The sequence below is a fragment of the Wasmannia auropunctata genome, unplaced genomic scaffold (assembly GCF_000956235.1).
Source record: "Wasmannia auropunctata unplaced genomic scaffold, wasmannia.A_1.0 LD336055.1, whole genome shotgun sequence".
NCBI classification, from domain to species: domain Eukaryota; kingdom Metazoa; phylum Arthropoda; class Insecta; order Hymenoptera; family Formicidae; genus Wasmannia; species Wasmannia auropunctata.
Window position 1 is genome coordinate 613,341 of NW_012026835.1, and position 21,996 is coordinate 635,336.

General features: G+C 39.4%; 2 protein-coding genes across 5 annotated transcripts in view; one reads left to right on the forward strand and one right to left on the reverse strand.

The window, feature by feature from the left end:
• LOC105450779 overlaps positions 1-21,839 on the forward strand; it is a 129,168-nt gene extending 107,329 nt beyond the window's left edge. The window contains exon 6 of the mRNA XM_011690784.1: positions 21,499-21,839. The gene's annotated coding sequence lies outside the window, so the exon portion shown is untranslated. The remainder of the gene's footprint in view (positions 1-21,498) is intronic.
• The window catches only part of LOC105450777 (amyloid beta A4 precursor protein-binding family B member 1-interacting protein), a 113,998-nt gene that overhangs the window by 14,686 nt on the left and 77,316 nt on the right, over positions 1-21,996 (reverse strand). For 3 of the 4 annotated variants that reach the window (XM_011690780.1, XM_011690777.1, XM_011690779.1), the window contains one exon: positions 7,350-7,449. In XM_011690780.1, coding sequence (XP_011689082.1) covers positions 7,350-7,449 — 100 coding nt within the window. Of the gene's footprint in view, positions 1-7,349; positions 7,450-10,099; positions 10,895-21,996 lie in introns of those variants that run through there. The other variant, XM_011690781.1, reaches the window with a different exon arrangement.

A 21,996-nucleotide genomic window follows, 5' to 3' on the forward strand; every position in this document is an offset into this window, starting at 1 on the left:
TCGCGCGAAACGAACGACACTCACAATGGACTTCGCGTGTCGTAATTACCGCGGCAATTTGTCCGAGCTGCCGGCGGGCAGATTGATTTCCGCCAATGTCGATGACGATTCAATCGGCGTTTTACCAGCTAGGTGACTTGATAAAGGCACCTGTTTACCCTGTAAATTCTACATTTCCTGCTTATACGAATCTGTTCCTCAATATAACTTTCTTGCACATTTCTATAAAATAAAATTACAAAAATGTGTATTGCATTTCCATTTGCGGATCTGAGACGGTTGATTACGAAGCAATTTTCACACAGAGCTTCATGGAGCTTTTTTTTAATTTTGTTCCAAGTCACAGTTGGAATTTTTCTTTTATTTAGCCGTCTGTAAAATTAGCGAAATATACCAGAGGTAACGACGATATTTTCACGTTTGAAAGGGACATAAAAAATTTCTACGATGGGGTCGCGTAAAAATGGAAAATATGAAAAAATAATAAATGGAAAGATAAAGAGAGGGATACCCAAGGTCGCACTACGATCGCGTGTCCAAACGAGCTTTGTTTAATTAACTAATGAGCCTCGCCCTTCATAACGTGACTTGCTTTGGTTCGACAGATGCACCCCTCGTTGCGTGTCAAGTTTTGTTAGGGCAAACACGTGGATGCGCCGGAATGGAAAATCGCCGAGTTAAACATGAAAGAATTATGGTAATTGAATCCATTTGCATCTTTAACCTGCGGTCATTGCCTAGAGCATTACAGTCTACAGAAATATCAATAGATGAGAAAAATTAATCAATGTAAAAACCTAGCACGAGCTTATTAATTTATTCATATTATTAATTCACTTAAATTTTAATTAGATTAAATAATAATTTTTTTATTATTTCTAACAACAAAAAGTTAAAAAATGTTCAAACTAATTTAAGTATCATGTAACGCACAATGAAAAGATACACACGGAAAGATAGAGTAAAACTGAAAATGTCAATGGTCACTAAATTACTTAATTTCATCGAGAATACGAGTTTTCAAGATAAATAAACAAATTGTCACGAGAGTGTGTGTCGAATCATCTATAAGAGAAGGAATTAGGTTAAACGTCAAATAATAATCTTAGAATTGCTGCTGCATAACGTGCAGCCGAAGGCGCAATAGACACAAGCGTATTGCAATCATAGGAACTGCAACTCCGCGCCGTAATAGCAGTCGTTTGGTCTGTCGCAACAGTAGTCTAATCTATCTGTAAGTATTTTCCACAATACGTTATTCTGTCCTTTCGGTGAAAATAAAGTAGTAGAGACACTAAACGGAAATATAAAATGCATTTTTGAGTCCCTTGTTCTTAGAAAGGTAATTATTAAATAAAAAACTTGAGTGTATTTTATTATTTTTATACACAATTTTCTCCGGAAAGTATTTTGGAATAAATGTATGCCATAAGTTATGTCATCTTGCTATTTCCTCGCTGTCCATCTCAATTCTCGGCGAAAGAGCGTTCTCGGATTAGAAGAAACAATTTCTCAGAGAGAATATATTAAAACGTTAGAAAGGGAATCTCCTCCCCGTGATAGCGAATGCGGCGGAGACACGGCAAACGAAAGCGAGAGTGAATTCAACGGGTATTCGAGGAGGAGCCATCACGACAACTTGAGCTACAACGAGACACAAACGGGGGGCATTAGCGTAGATGTCGAATGGGGGAGACGAAACATCGCCGTAACATTTGCAATCCCGAGGAAATCAACGGCGCCGTCGGGACGCCTGCATTTTCTCGCATATTTAATAAAATTTTGACAAGCGTGGATAACGCTTCGTCGGATTAGATAAGAACATGATGAAAGAGGCACTGTTTTTTCAGTGAGAATTTATGAGCCATTAAATGAGGGAAGAAACTTGAATCAAGTTTATGAATTACGAAACGAAATAGCAGCAGATTTTAAAGATTTTCTTTCTTTTTGATATTTTCGGAACTGAATAATTCTATTTAAATTCATTAGTCTATAAAATATTTGAACATTTTCAATTAATTTGACATAATTTGCGTATTTCATTATCTCTGGTAATAAATACAATTTATTATTGTAACATTAGTATATTATATTAGTATATTCTCGATTAATAAATCGCGAAAAAAAACTTTAACTTTATCGCTTAAAAAAAATGCTGAGAGGCAAAGGAGCCCAAATCTTCTCTCTTCCTTTTCCTCTTGAATCTTAAATCAAGTCTCACGTGAATAATCGTGCCGTACTTTTCAGTTAAGCAATCTCAGCTGTTCTTTAGTCAAAAGATAAGATAGATATTGAATCGTTCGTAATTCTCAAAATATAAATCGTTACTATCTAAGTACCTCACCTAATATAATCTTACAATAAGATTCAAGTAATGTCTACGAATGTCTCTAAACGTCTCTCAACGAAAATAGTGGAAGAAGTAGCACGATGAAGTCACACAAGGCATCACACAAAGGAAGCGAGAAGGAAAGAACGAAAGAAGGAGAGAAGACGGGAAGTCTCGGTGAATATTCAGTGAGCTGCACAAGGAAGCGGATGATGCGGGGGTGGCTTAAAGAGAGATGACATTAAATGGGAACATTAGTAGGAATGTCAAACGAGGCAATGGCATTCTCTTGCTCGCCCATAATTTTCATAATATCCGCTTCAGATCTTATGAATTTATTTGTAATTTGTTTACGCTTATTTCATTACATATTAATGTCGTCATTTATATCCCCTACTGGCGTAAGAAACATTTTTGTATAAATTTTCAAATATCATCATCGCTAATATTTTATCGTCGCTCGAAATAAGAAGCGTAGAATTTACTTAATTTAAAAATGGTATGTACACGAAATTAATTTGTGAACAAATTCTATAAGAAATAGCAATAATAAAAAGGATTACATTTAAAAATTGGTTTCAACCAACTCTGACAGTACCGCGTTTAATCGACGAGAATTATCATCGCATTATCCTACGCTCGAATGAATGGAGATCATATTTGACGGTCCGATATAATGATTTATGAGCGAGCGAGGAGGCGCGTTCGTCGACATTGATCCCGTTAACGACAACGGTCGCTTCTATCCTGCGGATTCCTGTAAATCGGCAGGAACCGTTAAAATAGCATCCGGTTGCGTTGGACACGGCCGTGCGAGATGAAACAGCGGGACGTTTCAATGGCGATCGCAAACGACGTATAAAATTATGGAGCGCCGGGATGGAATCCTGAATCTTCGTGGAATAATCGAGCGAACAAAATGGTTAGCTTGTAGGTGAAGCTACTTATTAGAGATCTATAATTTCAGCATGAATTTCAGATGCCGAGCCATAGACGACGAAGGAAATTGCAAGGAAGTGTACTGCTTTGCATTCTTAAAAGGGAAGAATTCTAATTAAAATCCACTGCTTTATTAATTTTCTTATCGATATTCAGCAGACATTTCGTAACGCCGAACAAGCAAAATAATTATAACGACGAAATCTCATAATGATGAAAGTACAAAGAGTAAAAAGATATGATAGAAAAACATTGCGTGTACAATGGACAAAAGATTTTAATTAACTAATTAATTAATTAATTAACTTACTTATAACCGACACATTTGTCTGCTGTTACAATCAAAGATTCTGCTATCTCATTATCTTCGCATAATTCAGGATGACCGTTTCCTATTCCTACTTCGTTCTACAATTTCGTTCTTTTTTTTCCGTCGGTGATGCACTCCACTGACTTTCTGGCCATTGATACTGCCGGCGTAGCCTCATAAATAATTAAATATTCCGCGCGGCAAGCCGCATAAATTACTCTTAGCGCGTTTAACGGATAATTAAGTCTCTCCGCACGAATAAATTACTTGTCGCGCTTGAATTCGAGTTATCGAGCATCGCCCGAAAATCTGAAAAATATATCGTCTACATTTATTCAATTAATTAACTAATAACGAAACAGACAAAAACGAATCCTCCAGAAAATTCTACAGCGAGAAAAAAAGTCGGGGAAATCTGGCAGCAAATTTTGCAACAATCATTTTCAGATATTGATAAACGGTGCAAATTAAATTTTTAGAGGCGGGCGTTAAAAGCGCGAGTTAACGGGCGGCAGTTAACGTAGCGCGGCCGCGAAATGCGCAACGGTTCCATACGCTCGTCCGAGAGAGGAAACGTTGAAACGTGCGCGAGTAATAAAACAGCGAGGCTGTGTGCCCGAGGTAAAACCAGCGAAAAGGAACCGTGAATGGCCGCAATGCATTAAACATTCTCGCCTCGTTTCCCGACGGCGTCGTTCACTTTGTCGACGAGTCGTACCACTGGCCCGCCCTCGCGCGCGCGCCCAACGTCTTATTGATATTCCCTCCGTAACGACGGTCAAAACTCTCGCAAATAGATTGAGATCCGATTACGCTAATGCACGCATTATCATTAATTTAACGACGTTACATGGCCGCTCCGTTCCGTCGTGATTATCGCTTCGCGCGAATCCGCACGCGATGTACGCTCGTGCCCGATTGTATATGTACTTATCTTCACAATGATCGTGAATTAAAAATTTCACGTTGCAATTAAAGCGACTTAATACGGTCGGTGCCCAGTCATGGACGCGCTCACCGACAACTAAATCCCTCCAGTCGCTGAAACTTCATTTCTCAACCAATTCCGAACTTAGAGAGAAAAGGATTTCTCTTGGATTTAAACGGGACGTCGGGGAAGATCTGTTTCAACGCTAATTTTATAGATTCTTTTGTGAAACCGCGACAGTGCGATTACATCACGATAGATCCTTCAGTTTTCCCGTTCGAGAGCGAACGGATCGTTATACGATTTCGCACCCTTCGAGGTTGCTTTACGATCGTCTCCCCGATTCGCCGCGCCGCGCCGGTGCTACCGTAATCGTAATGTTGCATTTTACGGGCGCTTTATCGCGCGCGCGTGACTTCGCGTCGATTCGCCGTGATTTAAGGGTAGCTCTCTCGCGAGAGAATATTGCCGGTGAATCCCAATACCGACCGTCTAGACTCGGTACTGCTCACCCAGGATGCATGAGTTTGCAATATCGGTTTAACGATATGGCAAGGTGGAGCGGAAGAATGTCCTCCGAGCTTCCGAAAGCGCCGTCGGCGATGGAGACCATAAAGAACGGCGACGATACGAGCGGCTCGTATTATTTGAAATCTGTACGACACATCTGTTCAGCTCATTACGGTTGATCGAACTTTTATTTTTATTCAATATATAAAATAAAATTTCCCTGAGAGATACATACACATGAAATATTTGGATTAAATTGAACGTGAATATTCTTTTTGCAGACAGAAGGGGCCTCTCAATGTTACGAGTAACAAGATGACGTGGTATACGTCATCGCCTTATCTGAGAAATGCCAGAAGAGCAAAACCAGTCGCGAAAATAGGAAAGACATCGTAGTTTCGCAGCGCGGATTGAAGCGACGCCTGTTTGGCGTGCTATTTTAATGCGGGAGATGATCGATTAAGTATTCCACGTGCGGCAAGGCGCGTGGCCGTAATTGAATGCACGTCTCGGGATTTTTCACGCATCGCGAAACCCGAGCATCACGCCCTGAAAATACCGTAACGAGAATTCCGATGTTTTAAAGGTGGAGTTTGTTTCAGCGTGCTTTACGATCTACCGATCGCAGCGTCAGTAGTTCTCAAATTGAGAGGCAGGAATATTTCTTGAGGAAACGAGAACGCAAACTTCTGAAATCTTTAAATGTAAAACTCCAATTTTTATCTATCTGTATTCAAAGGCATTTTTCAACAAATACATTTTGTGTTTGTAACTCTTTGGTACAGAATAACTTTTTGTTTTATAGATTTTTGGAATTTAATTTTAATTAATAAATTTCATTCGGTAAAACAGATATAGGCAATAATATTTTGGATACATAAATCAAAACTTGTAATGTTTAAACTTCCAAATATTTAAAGCGAAAACAGCCGACGAGCTTGAGCATCTCTGCCGTACGATGTGTGAAATATTAAGGCGGTACGCGTGTCTCGCTAAGGGGTCCACGATTCCCAGATGAATCATTAGCCGGGGAGGAAAAAATAATGTAATCCCACTGCGATAAATCCGCCGCATTATATGTAACTTTCGATCTTAGCATCGCGCAACAATAATTTATCATCGTATCGATTGTCCGCCCCCGGGTTCTGCGTCGAGCGAGTCGAGAGCTTGCAGGCAGCAGCAACGACACAGAGATGAAGGAAGACCGCTGTAGCTACGCACGCACGCTCTTTCGAGCATCTTCCGGCGCGAGCCAGCCTGCCTGTTCCTTCGCATATAATATAATCGTGTTTCGCGCAGTTATACGCGTACGTGCGTGGGCGGGGGTAAGGTATATATAAGAACAGAGAAACTGAGAGGGAGAAAGAGAGAGAATCATGACTGCAACAGCCTGTATTATAATAAGGGGGCAACATTCATAGAATCCCTATGAGAGGCGCATAAAGCAGAGAATATTCACAAATGTCTAAAATAAAAATCAAATAAAATATGTATATGTTTCGTTTAATATCACGATATGTATTACGTATAAATAAAGGATGTTACAGCAAAAAAATTCAGTTCGTGTAAACTCAAACTATTTTCCAAATGAGTAAACGAGTGTGAGTGTTGTTATCGGAACTAGAAATATCTCAAAGGAACGTATTCGATTGTACGGACGATCAAAGTCGACCGTAAATTAATTTCATATCGCTCGAGAAAGCAATCAATCGACCAAGAGGCGGCAAAGTCGTACCGGTGGCGGCCGCCTAAATCGGAAACAAATGGCCGAGATAAATTTTTGCGACAGGGAGATATGTATCGCGTCTCGTTAGCCGTCTCGCCGATCGATCTTTGTCACGCGATTAATGTCTCCACGAAGTGAAATTCGCGTAGGGGCCCGCGCAGGAGAGAGCCGCGCAGGAAGCGTCTAAAAAATTCACGCACCACGGGAGACGGCCGCTTCCTGCCTTTGCGAAGTCGAGGAGGAACGAACGATGAAACTAGAACGCGCGCGAAAGTATCCAGGACGACGAGATCGCGAAAGGAGCTGCCGAGATCGATTACGAGGGAACGTCAATAGGCTTCCATCATTTCTACTTGATGGGGCGAGGAAAATCGAGCGTGGAGAGAAAAAAGCGGCGGAAAATCAGGGAGAAGTCATCAGACGGGGCTCCGAACAGCTCGAGTGGTCGACACACGTCGTTCAAAGCTTTTCGCTTCCCACGCACACGGGGACGCATCTCGAGTCTGGTGGCACGTGTGGAGATCGCCGACGGATCGAGTGACTTTTCCGGGTGGAAAGCGGAGGTCAATAAACCCGAGCGCGCGAGCGAGTGTTACGCAATTCTTACCTTCGAGATTCGCCATGGAGAACCTGTAGCTGTCGATCCTCGGCGTGTTTATGTCCGAGTTAAAGGGCCTGAGAGTCGCCGAGCTCACATTGTCAAGACCCTGCAACACAAAAGATAGCAAACACGTCAGCTTTACTCCCATTGCAATCGAGGAATGTGTGTTGCTGTAGCGTATTAAGCAACCAGGGCAATGACCTACTGCAACCATCTGTCCTCCTAAAGGGATTCGTTGATAGAGAAGATTAAAAGTCTCATTTCTATTCGGTCTAATAGATTTAATCTGTAGGACTACAGAAATAATGAACAATAATTTAACATTAAAACAATATTACAACAATTATACACTTATTGTATACAGTAATTTTTATCAATTTTAATAAATTATAAATACGTAAGAAACTTTTATAAAAATGCCTATCTCCTCTAGTCCTCTTTTCTTACGATCAACGTAATTTCTTTTAATGTACAAATTTCTTGAGTGGCTTAAATGAAATAGACACGTGAATATATTCTTGAATGTCTGAATTACCAGCCACGAAAAATGTGGTGTCATGTACCGCGTAGCGGAAAAAGGTGGTATTCAAATCGAATCCGCGCCAAGAAGTAATCGCTAGAAGTAACTTTTTTGCATTTCTTCGATCTTTTCGTCTTAGGAATCCAACTCAATCCGTTCGAAATCCTTTTACGTTTTCAATTCCCGACTGGGGATAAAATTCATACAATCGGAAGCATTAACGCAGCTGCACTCAAAAAGAGATTTCGCGACACGTGCGATTTTTCCCATTATACACATCTTCCTGGCAATGCTTACATATTTATTAATATTTTATTAATATATTTATTAATAGTATCTAATAAAAATACTTTGCCTGCAGTTAAAAATAATCAAAGAACAGCGCTTGTTTTCAAAATAATTGTTACGGAAAATGTCCCACTTTAGATCTTACTATCTTCTTATACTTTTATTAGGAGTACCATGACTCTTATTAGAGGCAGAAATTTTATTTTTAACAGCGACTTCCGGAAGATAAAAATAAGTAGCCTTTGTGTTATCGTTAAGTCGGCGATACGAAGTTGATTAGCATGGCCTCTGCCTTTCAATATTTTACGCGATAAAATCGTGCCAGCGACGAGCGGAGAAGAACGTTTGCTTCTCGGCTTCTGAGGATAGCGCCAACGGATAACGTGCCTTCTATAATCGCGCGCGCGCGCGTGCTTTTATATGGGCAACCGAACTGGCATGCATCGATAACCCTAGAAGAGGTACGGGTTATGGTGAACGACCTGGTGGTCACTACTGGGTCACTGAAGTTTAATGCGCGAACTAGGTAGCTCGATACAATGTAAATAGACCGCACGACCACCTTGATGTCAAAAGGAAACTGGCGCGTCGTAAATTGTCTAGAAGGATTTATAAACAGCGGCGATAGAAGCGTGAATGCACAAGTACGCATTGTTCTCTGAGCCTGATTGTGAAATTATAGTTAGCAGTATGAGAGTTTGTTATAGGTATAGATGTCCCTGAAGCTTCGTATGTGTGTGTGTGTTTGTTAATCATCATATATTTCTGAATATATAGAATATATATGTTTCAATGCGCAACCACAGACGTTTTCACGATATTATATTATTACAAATTACGCAATACCATACGATAAGCAATACCTCAACTGCAGTTTGCAACTACATTGTATTCGACATAATTTATCCAAAATATCCAAAGAGATGTATTGAGAGAGAGAAAGAAAGAAAGAGAGAGAGAGAGATCCTCTGGGAAAATTTTCCAAATTATTAATCACGATTATGTGTTATATATTCCGACATGTTCGAATTAATATAAATTTCATAAAGCTTTCTTTATGAAAATAATAATTATTATAAAATATTGCAATTATAATTAAAAACGTTTGTACAAACTTTTTAATGTTCTTAAACGCTACCTCCGGTAATTTTGTTCGAACTTCCAAATTTTTAATTGCATTCATGCACAGCCCGTATTCGCTGGATGCTTCCTATCTGATATTCGTACTGTATCGTCGATGAGCTCGGTGTGGGTGTGGTGAACGACCCGTTAACCATCATTCGGCCAACCGACGCAACAATTAGATCCGCACGGATAATGCCGGCTCTTCCTGTAACGCGAAACCCCGCGGACATTACGCCCGTGTCTCGTTTCATGCGTATTCACGTATTCCGTACTATCAGCATACTTGCATTAAACCCCGAGCTCGATGTGAAAGCTATTCGGTAGTTTTTAGCTGTAACATTTTATCTCGATCTTATCTTAACGCTCATTGACTTTTATTCCAATCTTCTTCCTCCATAGATAAAATTGTGTAAATGTAAATGTATTATAAATAGCAATAAATTGGAATTTCATAATACAAAATGTTTTGTAAAATACATAGTATGCGTAAATATTATAATTGTAAATAAGAAAAGATTAATAACATTTGTAATTAAAAAATTTCGCTAAACGACAGAAAGTTGCACGGTGAATGCGAAAAAGAATCGCATGGAAGATTAAAACATCTTTCAATTTGCTTTAAATATTTTCTAAGTACCGATTCTTCAGTTTATCGCAGTATTATCCAGCAGGAATAGGTGAGAACGAGGCGTCGTTTAAGATCGTGAAACTTCAGCCAGGCTCCTTCGGGAGCTTTTATTGCCGCACGCGAGCGGTTTACATAGCCAAATGTAAAATCCATGAGGCGTGCGTCGTTCGTATGTTTCCCGTGGTGCGTACTCACATCGTCCTGCGCCTTGTGGCTCTTCCATCGAAATAGCCTGTCCATTTGGCAGGTAACGGAAGCGCGATTATTCCCTCAAACTTCGCAGAAGATCACTTGGCTTAGGCTCCCATCTCGCGCGGCTTTATCGAAGCCCGGACATCGCACGTGGCTTCATTGACACTCGACATTATATTTCGATTCTGGACGGATCGAGACGCCGAATTAACGGTCCGTCACATGCAGTGTTACCCTCTTTCAATACTTTAAGAAATCAGCAGGATATTTCCAGGGGCAACAAGATAACGGCGCTATGGTAAACTGTCTAAACTGCCAAGAAAGACACCGCACTGTTTGCGATCTTTCTTAAAAAAAACTGATTCAAGTATTTAATTTTTTTTTTAATTTTTAAAAATATAATTATTTATATTTTTGAATGTTTTAATAGCATTATGTTTCTCACTACGATTTTGTAGGGTTCTCGTGGATTTTTTTGTAACAGACTCTTCCACTGTTGCGAAAATATTTAGATATTTGAATCAAATTGTAAGAAATATTTTTTCTCTGTTTTTTTTTCTTATAGTGTTAGAATATTTTCTTACAGTCAAAAGCAATCGGAATTGATTAATGAGAGTTCAGTAAAAAAAAAATCGTCTTCAAACTGCAATTTAAGCTATACTGTCTACAGCCACTATTATTGCTATAGTCGGTGCTGCAGGATTAATTAGATCGAAACAGGCTGAGGGGAAACGGACGGCTGGAAACGCGCGGACGGACGCGATATCGCGGCTGTCGTTGTGATACGAGCACTGGATGCTGATCCGCGAGGGATTCAACGTGGAGGCCGGTCGGTCCATGTCCCACTCGCCCTCTCGATTCCCTCCTCCGCATAGAGGACGGCGCCGAGGACCTCTCCGCCTCTCTTTCTTTCTCTCTCTCTCTCTTCCTCGATTCCTGGCACGAGAAGCGCCTGCGCGCCTATCGATTCCGTCGGTTCCCGCAGGAACACACCGGACGCAACGCCTTGCTTCCTGCGTATCGCGCTAGTCAGGACATTAGAGTGCTGTCCTTGGCGATTCTTTTCATAGGAATTGTCTTCGAAGGTAGAGGAATTTTTTCTCAATCGAATCGAGGAGAGCTTTTCAAAACTCCGAAATTATGCGAAAATTTTACGGAAACATTTCTGAAAGATGCGAAACTTCAGATGAGAGTAAAGCTACTTCCGGTTTAAGTGTTAGAAAATAAAATGTGAAATAATCTGATTCTAAAATAATTTTCGAAATTCAGATAAAAGTCTCCGAATTTCTTACACTATTAGTATAAAAACAATGTTGTTATTAATTACAGACATCGACAATTTCTAAATATATGTACACACGTTCAAGTGGTTTATAAATCGTATTATTTTTATAAAAATTATGAATTTAATCTCATGAATATTATAATGTTCATTCATGAATATTAATAGATTAAATATGTAGTCAGTTTCAAAAGAGAGACTTTTCTATAGTTGCTAATTTATATTGTTTAAAACTCCATTAATATTAATTGCCATTTTAGAATTATGCGGTAATAAGCCAACTTTTTCACTGTTGAAAACAGCTGTAATTCTGTGCTTTATTAATAACAAAGACTTACTCATCGTAGGCGTGTATTTCATCGACTATTTTATTCTGGCGCGTCGATGAACAAGCCGATCGCCCTATTTGCAACCACGATTGCGTGCATTCGCACCCCCTGCAGCAATCACATTACAAGAAGGTGGGACTCCAAGTTAACCCCCGACGAGTCGGGATTGAGAGAAATGATGGTACATCGAGCGGGGCGATTCGACGATCACTCACAAATGCATCATTGCTAATCGATATGATTAATAATTTACACAATAATGTATCGTATACGTTATTAAAGTATAATTCTGCTGAAATTATTGACATGATGTATGTCGTTATAAATTTTACATAGCGCGATAAACTCTATTTTAATTAATTTTTTCTCGTGACAAAATAAACGTTCTTACTATCAATTGATTATTACCGATCGATAGATTACCAATCTTTTTATATAATTCGCATAGTTAATACATTTGAATCAATGCTCTCAATTTTGAGTTGAAAAACACTCTTGTCTTATTCTCTTTTGTTTTCTCGTATTAATAAAATAATTTAATTGCCTCTAACAATACACCAAGGTTTGATTTTAGAAGAATGACCGCGGTGTTCAAGTGCCGCATTGTCGAGGCCATCGGTGCGTGCAGACACCTACATGCATTCAATAAATGCGTTCAGGGAGGTGTACGGACCCTCTCGCGCTGTTCGCCAACGTTGTGAATCCAATGCTTCCATCCCAAAAAATATCGCTCGCCTCGCGAACATTTAACAGAGCGAATCGTTTAACCTCGCTGATGAATTCAACGATAAAATCAACACAATATAAAATTGTCTTTAAATTTCTAACTTAAATCTTTAAACAAAGTTAAAATTTGCCTAGTTGAAAAGTTTTATGGAGCTTATGAAGTTCATGACTGTGCGCACAATTTCACAAAGTGGCTGAGAACGCGGCGCGGCGCCGACGGCGCGTATTCTGGTATAGAAATCCCAGAAACGTAGCAGAAGCAGAGGATGCAAAGGGAAAGGGTAATTATAGACTCGTTGCCGAGGCCGGTGGTGCTCCCTACGGAACTCTCGCACTCTTCGTTTTGCAAGCTACGAGAAAAACAAGTCCGATTCGAAACCGAGGCCGTATGTATCTTCCTCACGCCTTTAACGCTAAATGTAGCTCTGATTTTTCGCATCTAGATCGAAATGTTTCAAAGAGAAACTTCATTATCATTTCTTTAAATATCTTTCAAGTATTGGCGAAATAAAAAATGTCTTGTATTTACGATTCGAATAAAAAGAATCTCGTATCTTTCAACAGCGTAAAACAAATTTTTAATTTGTACGATATTAGATATTTAATTTATTATTTAACAATACAAATTTCGTTTTGTTTACAGAATTAAAATGTATATTTCAGAAGTCACAAATGCGAAAAGTCTGATTAGAAAATATTTAATCGCATACTACTTGCGACTCATATCTAATACTTATCTAATAGTAGCACGCATGGAATATGCGTAATAACTTTGCCACAGAAGCTGTGATCTGTTTGAGAGTCCTCGCACCCAGGAAATCGTTATGTTGAACGTCGTTCTTCGGCAGAGTATATTCGCGACGATGTTCAAGGGACGTCGCGGTCGTCGGCTGACTGCGAGATGTACGTTGAAGAATATAAATATACGTCGCGACAACACACTCACGTGCCATCTTCTATCACGTGTTTGCATATCCGGTACGAAGATGCGTTCGCGTATACAGGACATCTCAAAGCTACCGCGTAAATTTTCATTCAAAAATTTTTAATATAGATTCGATGAAATTGAAAAATCAGTTTTTACGTTCGTTCGAATTGCGAGCAGTCCTAAACTTGATCTGTCATCTCGTATCGTAAAAAAATGATTAAAGAGAAAGATTATACATTTTTGCGTTACGGTTTTTATATCACATCGCGTTACCTTTAGCTCATCGTTATAAGATGATTAAGTCAAATTAAATCGATTTTTTCAGATTTTTATTCAGTTCAGAATTCAGAAATTCGACGCACGACGAAAACGGACCGTCCTGTACAATGATGTGGGTACACATATGCCTACATACGTGTATTGACAGAGAAAACTAATCGTTATACTCGCTAGTCTCACATAATGCACAACGCATTAGAGGCATGCACGTGCACAAACGATGTCATCGCGCCTCCTTGAAGATAAGACATTACTCACGGCGCTTTTCAGCGCGCGTGGCCCTCCGCGCGGACGAGCATGAAATCTCGACAGGCATCGCGAACAATACCCGCGTAATGTATAGCGATGCCGTCCTCTACGAGGCGCCCGTCGGGAAATAAGCATTAAAAAGAAATTCCGAGGTCGTGTACATGTAGAAAAAAAAAAGAAAGAAACCAGTTGTCCTCCATGTTAAAAAGCGAGAACGAATTTCTTTTAAAGAGTGATTATATAGTAAAAGCAACTTAGTCACAAATTATTCGTGATATTATAATAATTTAAGAAAATGATGAATTGAATTGGTACAATCGATGAAAAGATTCACAAGACTTTGAAAAATTCTAGTATCTAAAAATTTATCGTTTATTGAAGTTATTGAGGTTGTAAAAATATTTCAAAATAATATTTCTATTTTATAGTTTTCTAATCTTTCATCAGATTGTGAATTATAGAATTGTTATGCAGCCGTTTCGGCAATCAGACGATCCTAATCGCGTAATTCTAATCACCCTAACCACCCTAGCGTCGAATTCACGGGAAGTTACGGTCCGGAAGGAGCGTTCCTTTCAAGTTCGCCGCTTATCACCGTGCGATCCTTGTGAGAGAACGAGCAACATCCTGCCGGTTCGGCAAATTAGATCGATCTAGTCCCTGAAACCGTCGCTCCGATGCTGGTCGAGAGATTTAACCGTATACTATTCACTTCCCTTAGTTGCGTGGGTACCAGCAGAGATTCCAACGAGTCCCAATCAAAATAATTCGTTAATATCCGCATTCGTATGGCCGGCTAACTCGTTCGTCAATACGCATTGCAGTGTCGACAAAGGCTACGTTACTTTGCTGCCGTTAAGAACTCGGAAACATGTACAAAACATCAGTAAACGTCAATGAAATATATTTACAATGATAAGTATCACGACTAATTAGAAAAAAAACGCTTGAAATAGTGTTATATTCCGCTGATAATAACGTAACGTAAAAAATATAAATGTATATATAAATTAAATGAAAGAACTAATAATATATAGTTACAAGATCTTTCTATCATTAACATTAATTGCAGTGCCATTTTAATTCTTGATCACTTTACAAGACTATCTAACGATTGATAGTTATTTCCTTTTAATGGTGCTCGATAATGATTTTTTATAGAACAACTCGTTCACAACATTTCTTCATTTCTATCCGTTATCTCTAACATTTTCCTTTCTAAGAATATGTGTGGGAAGACCGTCAGTTCGGATGAATGAGATTGAATCTTCAGTTCCGGTAAAAGTATTGCCCTAATATTCATCCCGCTGACTCAATGTCGTCTTCTGTTATCTGTCGCGACGAGGGGGTACCCGCAGTATCATCAATCGTGGGCACCCTACCACGTGTATCAATAGCGAAGGGGCGGGCTTATGTGGATCATATTTTACAAAAGCGTTTGCAATATCGGATGTCATTAGCATGACTTAACGATTCCAACTAGATAAAGAATCATAATCATTTATTATCATTAACTGACAATTATGTATCAATTAAATGTTATTTATTAAATAGAATGCTTTATAATGTTGCACTGTATTACTTTTGCAACATTAAAAACAAATAATTACAATATATCGTTGCATTTCATAATTTTTTAAAGTTCATGAAGAGTGATAATGCATGATAACCTGGCAATTAATTTGTTAATAAAATTTGTTAATTGAATTTGTTAATAAAATCAACAAAAATAAAATAAAAGATATTTCATGTTTGTTATATCTTAAGAGGTTATCGAATATATACAGTTCAATAAAACAAGCGTGTAATTTAATATCGCGTGTGAAGCGCTGGCCAATTTGTCATTCATCCATTTATATTTTTACATGTCTACTTATTTCACCGTGTCGATTAATTTTTTAGCATTGATAAAAACGTCTTTTTAAATAATCTTAAAATGCCTACAATCGGTGATTTGAAATTTAAAAGTGGACGGTGTAATGTAATTGATTTAGAGATCACATACAACGCAAAGATATCTCGTGATTAATGCTCTGCATACGCATTTCTCGCGACTGGCGCGTACCTTCTCGAAATGACGGGCATCCGAATTGTTCGATCAAACTCGCGATAACATCCGTTTCGGTCGGCTTCGTACTCGCCGATTCGTGCTTTATCTCCGCGACCGGTCAGCCCGTCGAGCTCGCTCGGATCGGACATTCGTTCTGATAAAACGATGTTTGAAGAACCGGAACGTAGGGTTCCGGTAACTCCGGTTTCTGGTAACAATTTATCGGTCACACCGGTAGCGAACGATCAGCGCGTTCTGCATGCGCTTCGGAAAAATTCATATCCGGTAACATAGAAGTTTGCAAGCTCTCGAGCTTCCGTGGCTTTACTTCGATGAGAAATACTTCCTGCTTGCACGCGCGCATGCTCTAACAAAGTATAATTTCCATAATAGTTTCAATCAAATTATATCATTTGAGTAATCCATGTTGGATAAGCAATAATGCTTTTACGATGCTACTAATTAATTTAAACGATGCAATTAATTAATTGATATTGTCATGTAATACAATTATATTCACTTCTAATTTGGATACCTATTAAATTAAACGCGATTTCCGGATTCAGGGAATATCACTGCTCAGATCGTCGACTTTGTTTTAATGCAAAAATTTAATTTCAACGAGTAAAGTATTCAGCTTGGCCGGATGCAATCTTGGCCGATACAGCACGCCTTAATAATGCTAATGGACACGCGAATCCACCCGCGTCGGGAAGAGATATAAAAAATGATGGAAAAAGGAGGAGAACTCGACGGAGTCAAGGATACCGCTACGTTATTAAAACAACCACACATCGGGAAGCCATTTTTTGCTCCAATCCGCTGAAATATCTACGGCGGGCATATGAAGATAAATGCAATTACTAATCTTGCCGTTCGCTATCATACATCCGCCTTTCACGATTGTACTCAATCGCACAAATTATTAATCTGGTTTGCTTACTCGAACGTTCAAATCGTTGAATTAATTTATTTGTTTCTATTTTAATTAAAATTTTACGAAAATTATTACAAATTATACGAAATATTCGAAAATAGAATTTCGGAAGTTTTCAACGTGAGTTTTAGCATCAATTTCGATTATTCGCAAATATTAAATTGTTTAACTGTTTCTTGCGAGATGTCTCTTCGCCTGATTTTTACCAATCGTCGATTTCATACATGCGACGCAATTAGAACAAGATATATATTGAGGTACAATATTTTTTTTCAGAAAGTAACTCACTCGATCGGCGATATTACCGCTTCGACGATAGCCGACTGCGATAAAAAAGCTGACGGAATCGTCTCGTTATAGAACAGCGTGATAAAGGGCCCGGTTGTCCCTTGAACCGGCAAACCGCTACGTCCCTTCGCTACGATTTAACGAGCCGAGCGTTAAGATTGGCTTCGTTGGACGCCGGGCGCTTTGCAGCCGCTGCATTTCTCGATGCAGCGCGGCTGGTGCGCGAACCACGTCGGACGCATCGAAAGAAAAAGTGCAAGCCGTAGCACCTATCCGACGATTTGCGTCCATGCGCGCCTTCCCCCGATCCTACCATAAAAAAAAAGAAGAAAATACGGTCGGAAGATAGAAGCGCCGTTATGCCTAGCGATGGCCGACGGCTGCTCCGGCGTATATAACAATGGGCAAACAGGATGCCGGTTATCTACGCGGCGCAGTTCGTCGTGATAAAAATGTCCGCGAGTCATCGCCTCTATGGCTCCACGTCCGAAAGCTTCCGATAATCGATATTAATATTTATTTCAAAAAAAAAAAAAGAATGGTATCGCAGCTGCGGGAGACAGGTGACATTAGTCAGAAACGTGCTCTGCATGTTATCAGCGGGAAGATGGAAAAATAGAAAGGCGAAAGATAATTAATTTCATAAAGACGTAATTACAGTTAACGAGTTGCGCAGTTATATGAGATAAACTGTATGTGTAAGATATCTCGATGCACAAGTATCATATAACTGAAATAATGTTAATTTCTTTGCATCCGCAATATTAATATCATCGTATATTAGAATTTAATATTGGAAACTCGATATCAATATTAATGTCGTTGTTCATCAAAATTCAATATTGATATCACGCACAAATTCATTTATGTGCATCCAAAATAATATTAAATCATTGTATGTATTCATTGTGTTTCGTGACATATCAATAATACTTTTGAAAGAAATATACGTCGCAATTATTATTATATACGCAAAACTCTTCTCTTTTAAGGGCACTCGTTTCACGGAGAAACTTTTTTCTAATTATCGTTGCACCTCTCTGCTTGCTAATATAAAAACGGAATAACGTCGAGTAATAACGATGAAAAACGTTTCGGTTAATGATTAGCATTATCGGTTAGCATTAGAAGGGGTGGATTTATGACGGTTGCTTAATTAGTAGTGACCCAGTAATTAAGCAAGCTCGCTCGGGGCGAGTCGAAAGTTTTGCGATTCGTAATGAGGGATACCGTTATAAAGCACATGGCTTCGGGGTATCCGTTGGAAATTAAACCCGGGTCTCCACGCCCGTGAACGTGGGTGTACCCCGTGGGTGCGCACCTTTCATGTAAAACGGACCCTTCCTCGCTCCGTTGGAAATACGGAATACGGAACACCTCCGCGTCTCCCCCGCGAACGAACACAACAGAGGTGCCATTACCGCGGTTAATTGAAATCGTTAATTATTTCATAAACTATGTCAAATTGATTAGCGGGACTCTCCCCACCGAAGCGGAACTTCTCCATGGTTTATTCTCGCCATCACGCTCAGGATCAACAGCATTAAACTATGTAGACTTGCACAAGCGCGAGCTGTAAGTTTGTCTGTCGGATTCACGCGGGCTTCGCTGGCACGCTAAGATAAAGCCGCGTTAGTTGTCGGATGTTCTAATTTCAACACCCAAAGTCCTGCGGAGCAGCTGGAACGTCGCTCTCAACGAGACTGTCTACAGAAATACTCTATTCTGGAACGTGAACGCTCGGAGATTTTCTTTTGCTCTCCATTGCCAATTAAAATTTAGATCTGATTTTGCCTGGCAGTGCTATATATGTAGCTATTACATTGTTTCCATGAAAGGTCAACAGGCAAGAATCTAAGTAATGACGCAAACAGTCTCGCAATTTCCCGTAGCTCTCTTCGCGACCGCCTTCGGCAATTGGACGATATTGGATCCGTGCAGAGCGGAGAATTGACTCGTTTCGCGGAAGTGGGTATTTCGCTCGCGACGGACTCGCGCCCGCGCATAGATGCTCCAATTCGCTCGTAATTGCATTGAACGCAGCAAACCGTCTTCTTCGTGCAATATCTTCCAGACTCGCCGACGATAATCTCAATGGACGCGCGAACTCGTTTTCGTACTCACGAAATGTCATTTGGCATTGCGTGCTCCGGAGGAAGCGTGTAATAGAAAACCAACTCACTGTCTTTCACGTTTCTATAGAGTTAATTTTATAGCGTGCTGCTGAATTCTAAATTGACGCCGAGAGATGTCCTATTTCACGCATTTTAAAATGTTATCTGATTCCATATCGCGATTCCGTAATTCCCATGTGATCTCGAGGGGTGTTTCTCTCCCGTTACTCTAATTTTCAAATTGTAAAAATTAACTTGCGATTATGTTGAGATAATATGGATTTAAAAATGACGGTACAATCTTATTACATCGAAGACTCGCGGAAAAGGCGTGAATCACTTCGAATCACCCACGACTCCCTTTTGTCCCCGCGACGGAACAGCTTACCGTTCCCCTCGCTGCAGCTTGCAATGAACTTCCGTTCGTCAGGCACGTCCCATCGCGTATCCACGCATCCCAATCATAGGTCTGTGGCCCGACGTTGGTTTAAATATAGCCGACTCCTCTATAGCGTCGCCTTACGAAAGATCGGAATACGACAGGAAGCGCGGAGAAGTCCTTGCGACACGCTCACGGCCCGCAAGATTCCCAAAATACTTTTCGAAAAACAAAGGTGTATCTTATTTTTATTATAAATCACAGTTAACTGCCACAGTTAACACGATTAATTTTGTAGACTACAAATTAATGTTACACTTCGACTAAAAGAGCCGAAATTTGTAATTAATAAATGTAATTAACTATAAATTAATGTAATAAAAATAATAGTTGTTATTACATGAGAAATTGAGAACGATTTATTAATTTTTGTTACGCTTTAGATTTCTTTCATTGTATAATCTTTGTGTTCATATGTACAACGATATGTGAGAAACGATACAGCTGTTGATCTCATACGTATATATATATATATATATATATATATATATATATATATATATAAAGAAGAGAGAGATTATATATATTCTGTTACGAGTATACGAGGAACATATTGGACTTATCTCTTAAAAAGTGAGTGCCGGAACCAAAAACGGAAGCGAAAGTATTGGCAGGCTGATCTCAAATTAGGCTCATGTCACGTGTTGTTTGTCATATGAAAGGGAAAAAGAATTCGACCTACGAGCCGTCACAAAAATACAAGCGAATGGATTACAAAAACATCGATAAGATAATTTTCCATTCCATTAAAGAATAACACTCTGTGATTCAGCAGAGATTGTTATTTTTCTATTCGCAATGTGCATCTGTATTTTCTTTTATTATTGCGGACGCGCCGTTTTTCATAAATATCGCAAAAACATTTAAAATATCGTCTTTTTTTTCTAAACGAGTACGTTTAAAAAAAGAAGACATTTCAACGTTCAAAAGCTGTTGAAAAAACGCGATAGATAGTTCTCGCTCGTTGCTATCAAATCCAGCTTCGTTGGTTGCGCGATGCAATTACACAGGAATACGATTTCATATAAATGCGGTATCGATAAAAATTACGTGTCGATTGCAGAGAGAATTCGTGAGGAAAACGAGAGAAAGAAAGAAAGAGAGATCAAAGTCACTGACTATAAATAAATCGCAGAGCAGAGGGAGACTGGCGGGAGAGTCGGCTTCTATTCTAGGCCGATCATAGGTTGGTTACCTCGCTGCCACCCACCGGCCCTGACCGTCAAAGAAAATGCATTCGTCGTTGCGTGCTGCGTTTTCGCAAGAGAGACGAGAGAGATGGAACCTGCCTCTCTCTGTTTTTACGAGAAGATATAAAAAGAACGGTATGCTAACACTTGTTTATGGCTCTCATAACCCTGGGCATACGCAATGAAGATAAGACAGCCACATGAAGGACATCCGGCGGTTCTGGGTCATCTGACAATGAGATAGAATATAGATCGTATTGGCTAGACTAAATGTGACGCCCTGCCGTGTAACAGTACTGAGATTTTAGTAAAAAATAATAAAATAAAAAAATAACGGTCATGAAAGCAATAATGGTTAAAATGAATAAAATTGCAAATACATCATAGAAATTTTAATGCGGAATATGCTTACGAATATAATATGAATGTTTTAATTCAGTTTAGCTAAAATTATTAGAACGCATCTCAACACGTGCAATTGACATTTCCATAATAAAAAAAAAATCGCCAGGGTAAAAGTTGCAAGTGTACTATTCTATTCTAATACAGATTCTATCTGTCTCTATTCCATTCTATTCTAATGTTTCACAGAGGTGCCCTGAAATAAACGCGACGTTCGTGTGCGTGAAGAAAGGGTGACGCAGCGTAGGGTCGTAAGCGCGGATAAATCTTGGCACGAGTCCGCGTAAATGTCCGCGCGACGTTGCGGAGTCTGGACACTCAATGGCGGATTTCGCGCTTGAATCATCAACCCGGCCCGAGAATACGTCTGCCTCAGCGAAGATGCACCGTCCCCGGGACATTGCAGAACGCACCTCTCCCCGAGAAAGAGCAGCGACTGTGCATGGTATGTAAATAAGCGTACGCCGGCAATCTACAGCTCGCCTGCGAATAATGGACCAAATGCGCATAGCACATTGAATAAAAAAGTAAAAAATAAATTGATCTTTACGCATTGAATATCCTTTCTGCCAATCCCTTATTTTATATCGCAATTTTTTAATTTAAATGTTCTTTTTAGTTCTTTTCATTGTTTAAGTTTTGTGTTTCTCATAATTTTTTGTGATCAATTTCATCTTATAAAATGTA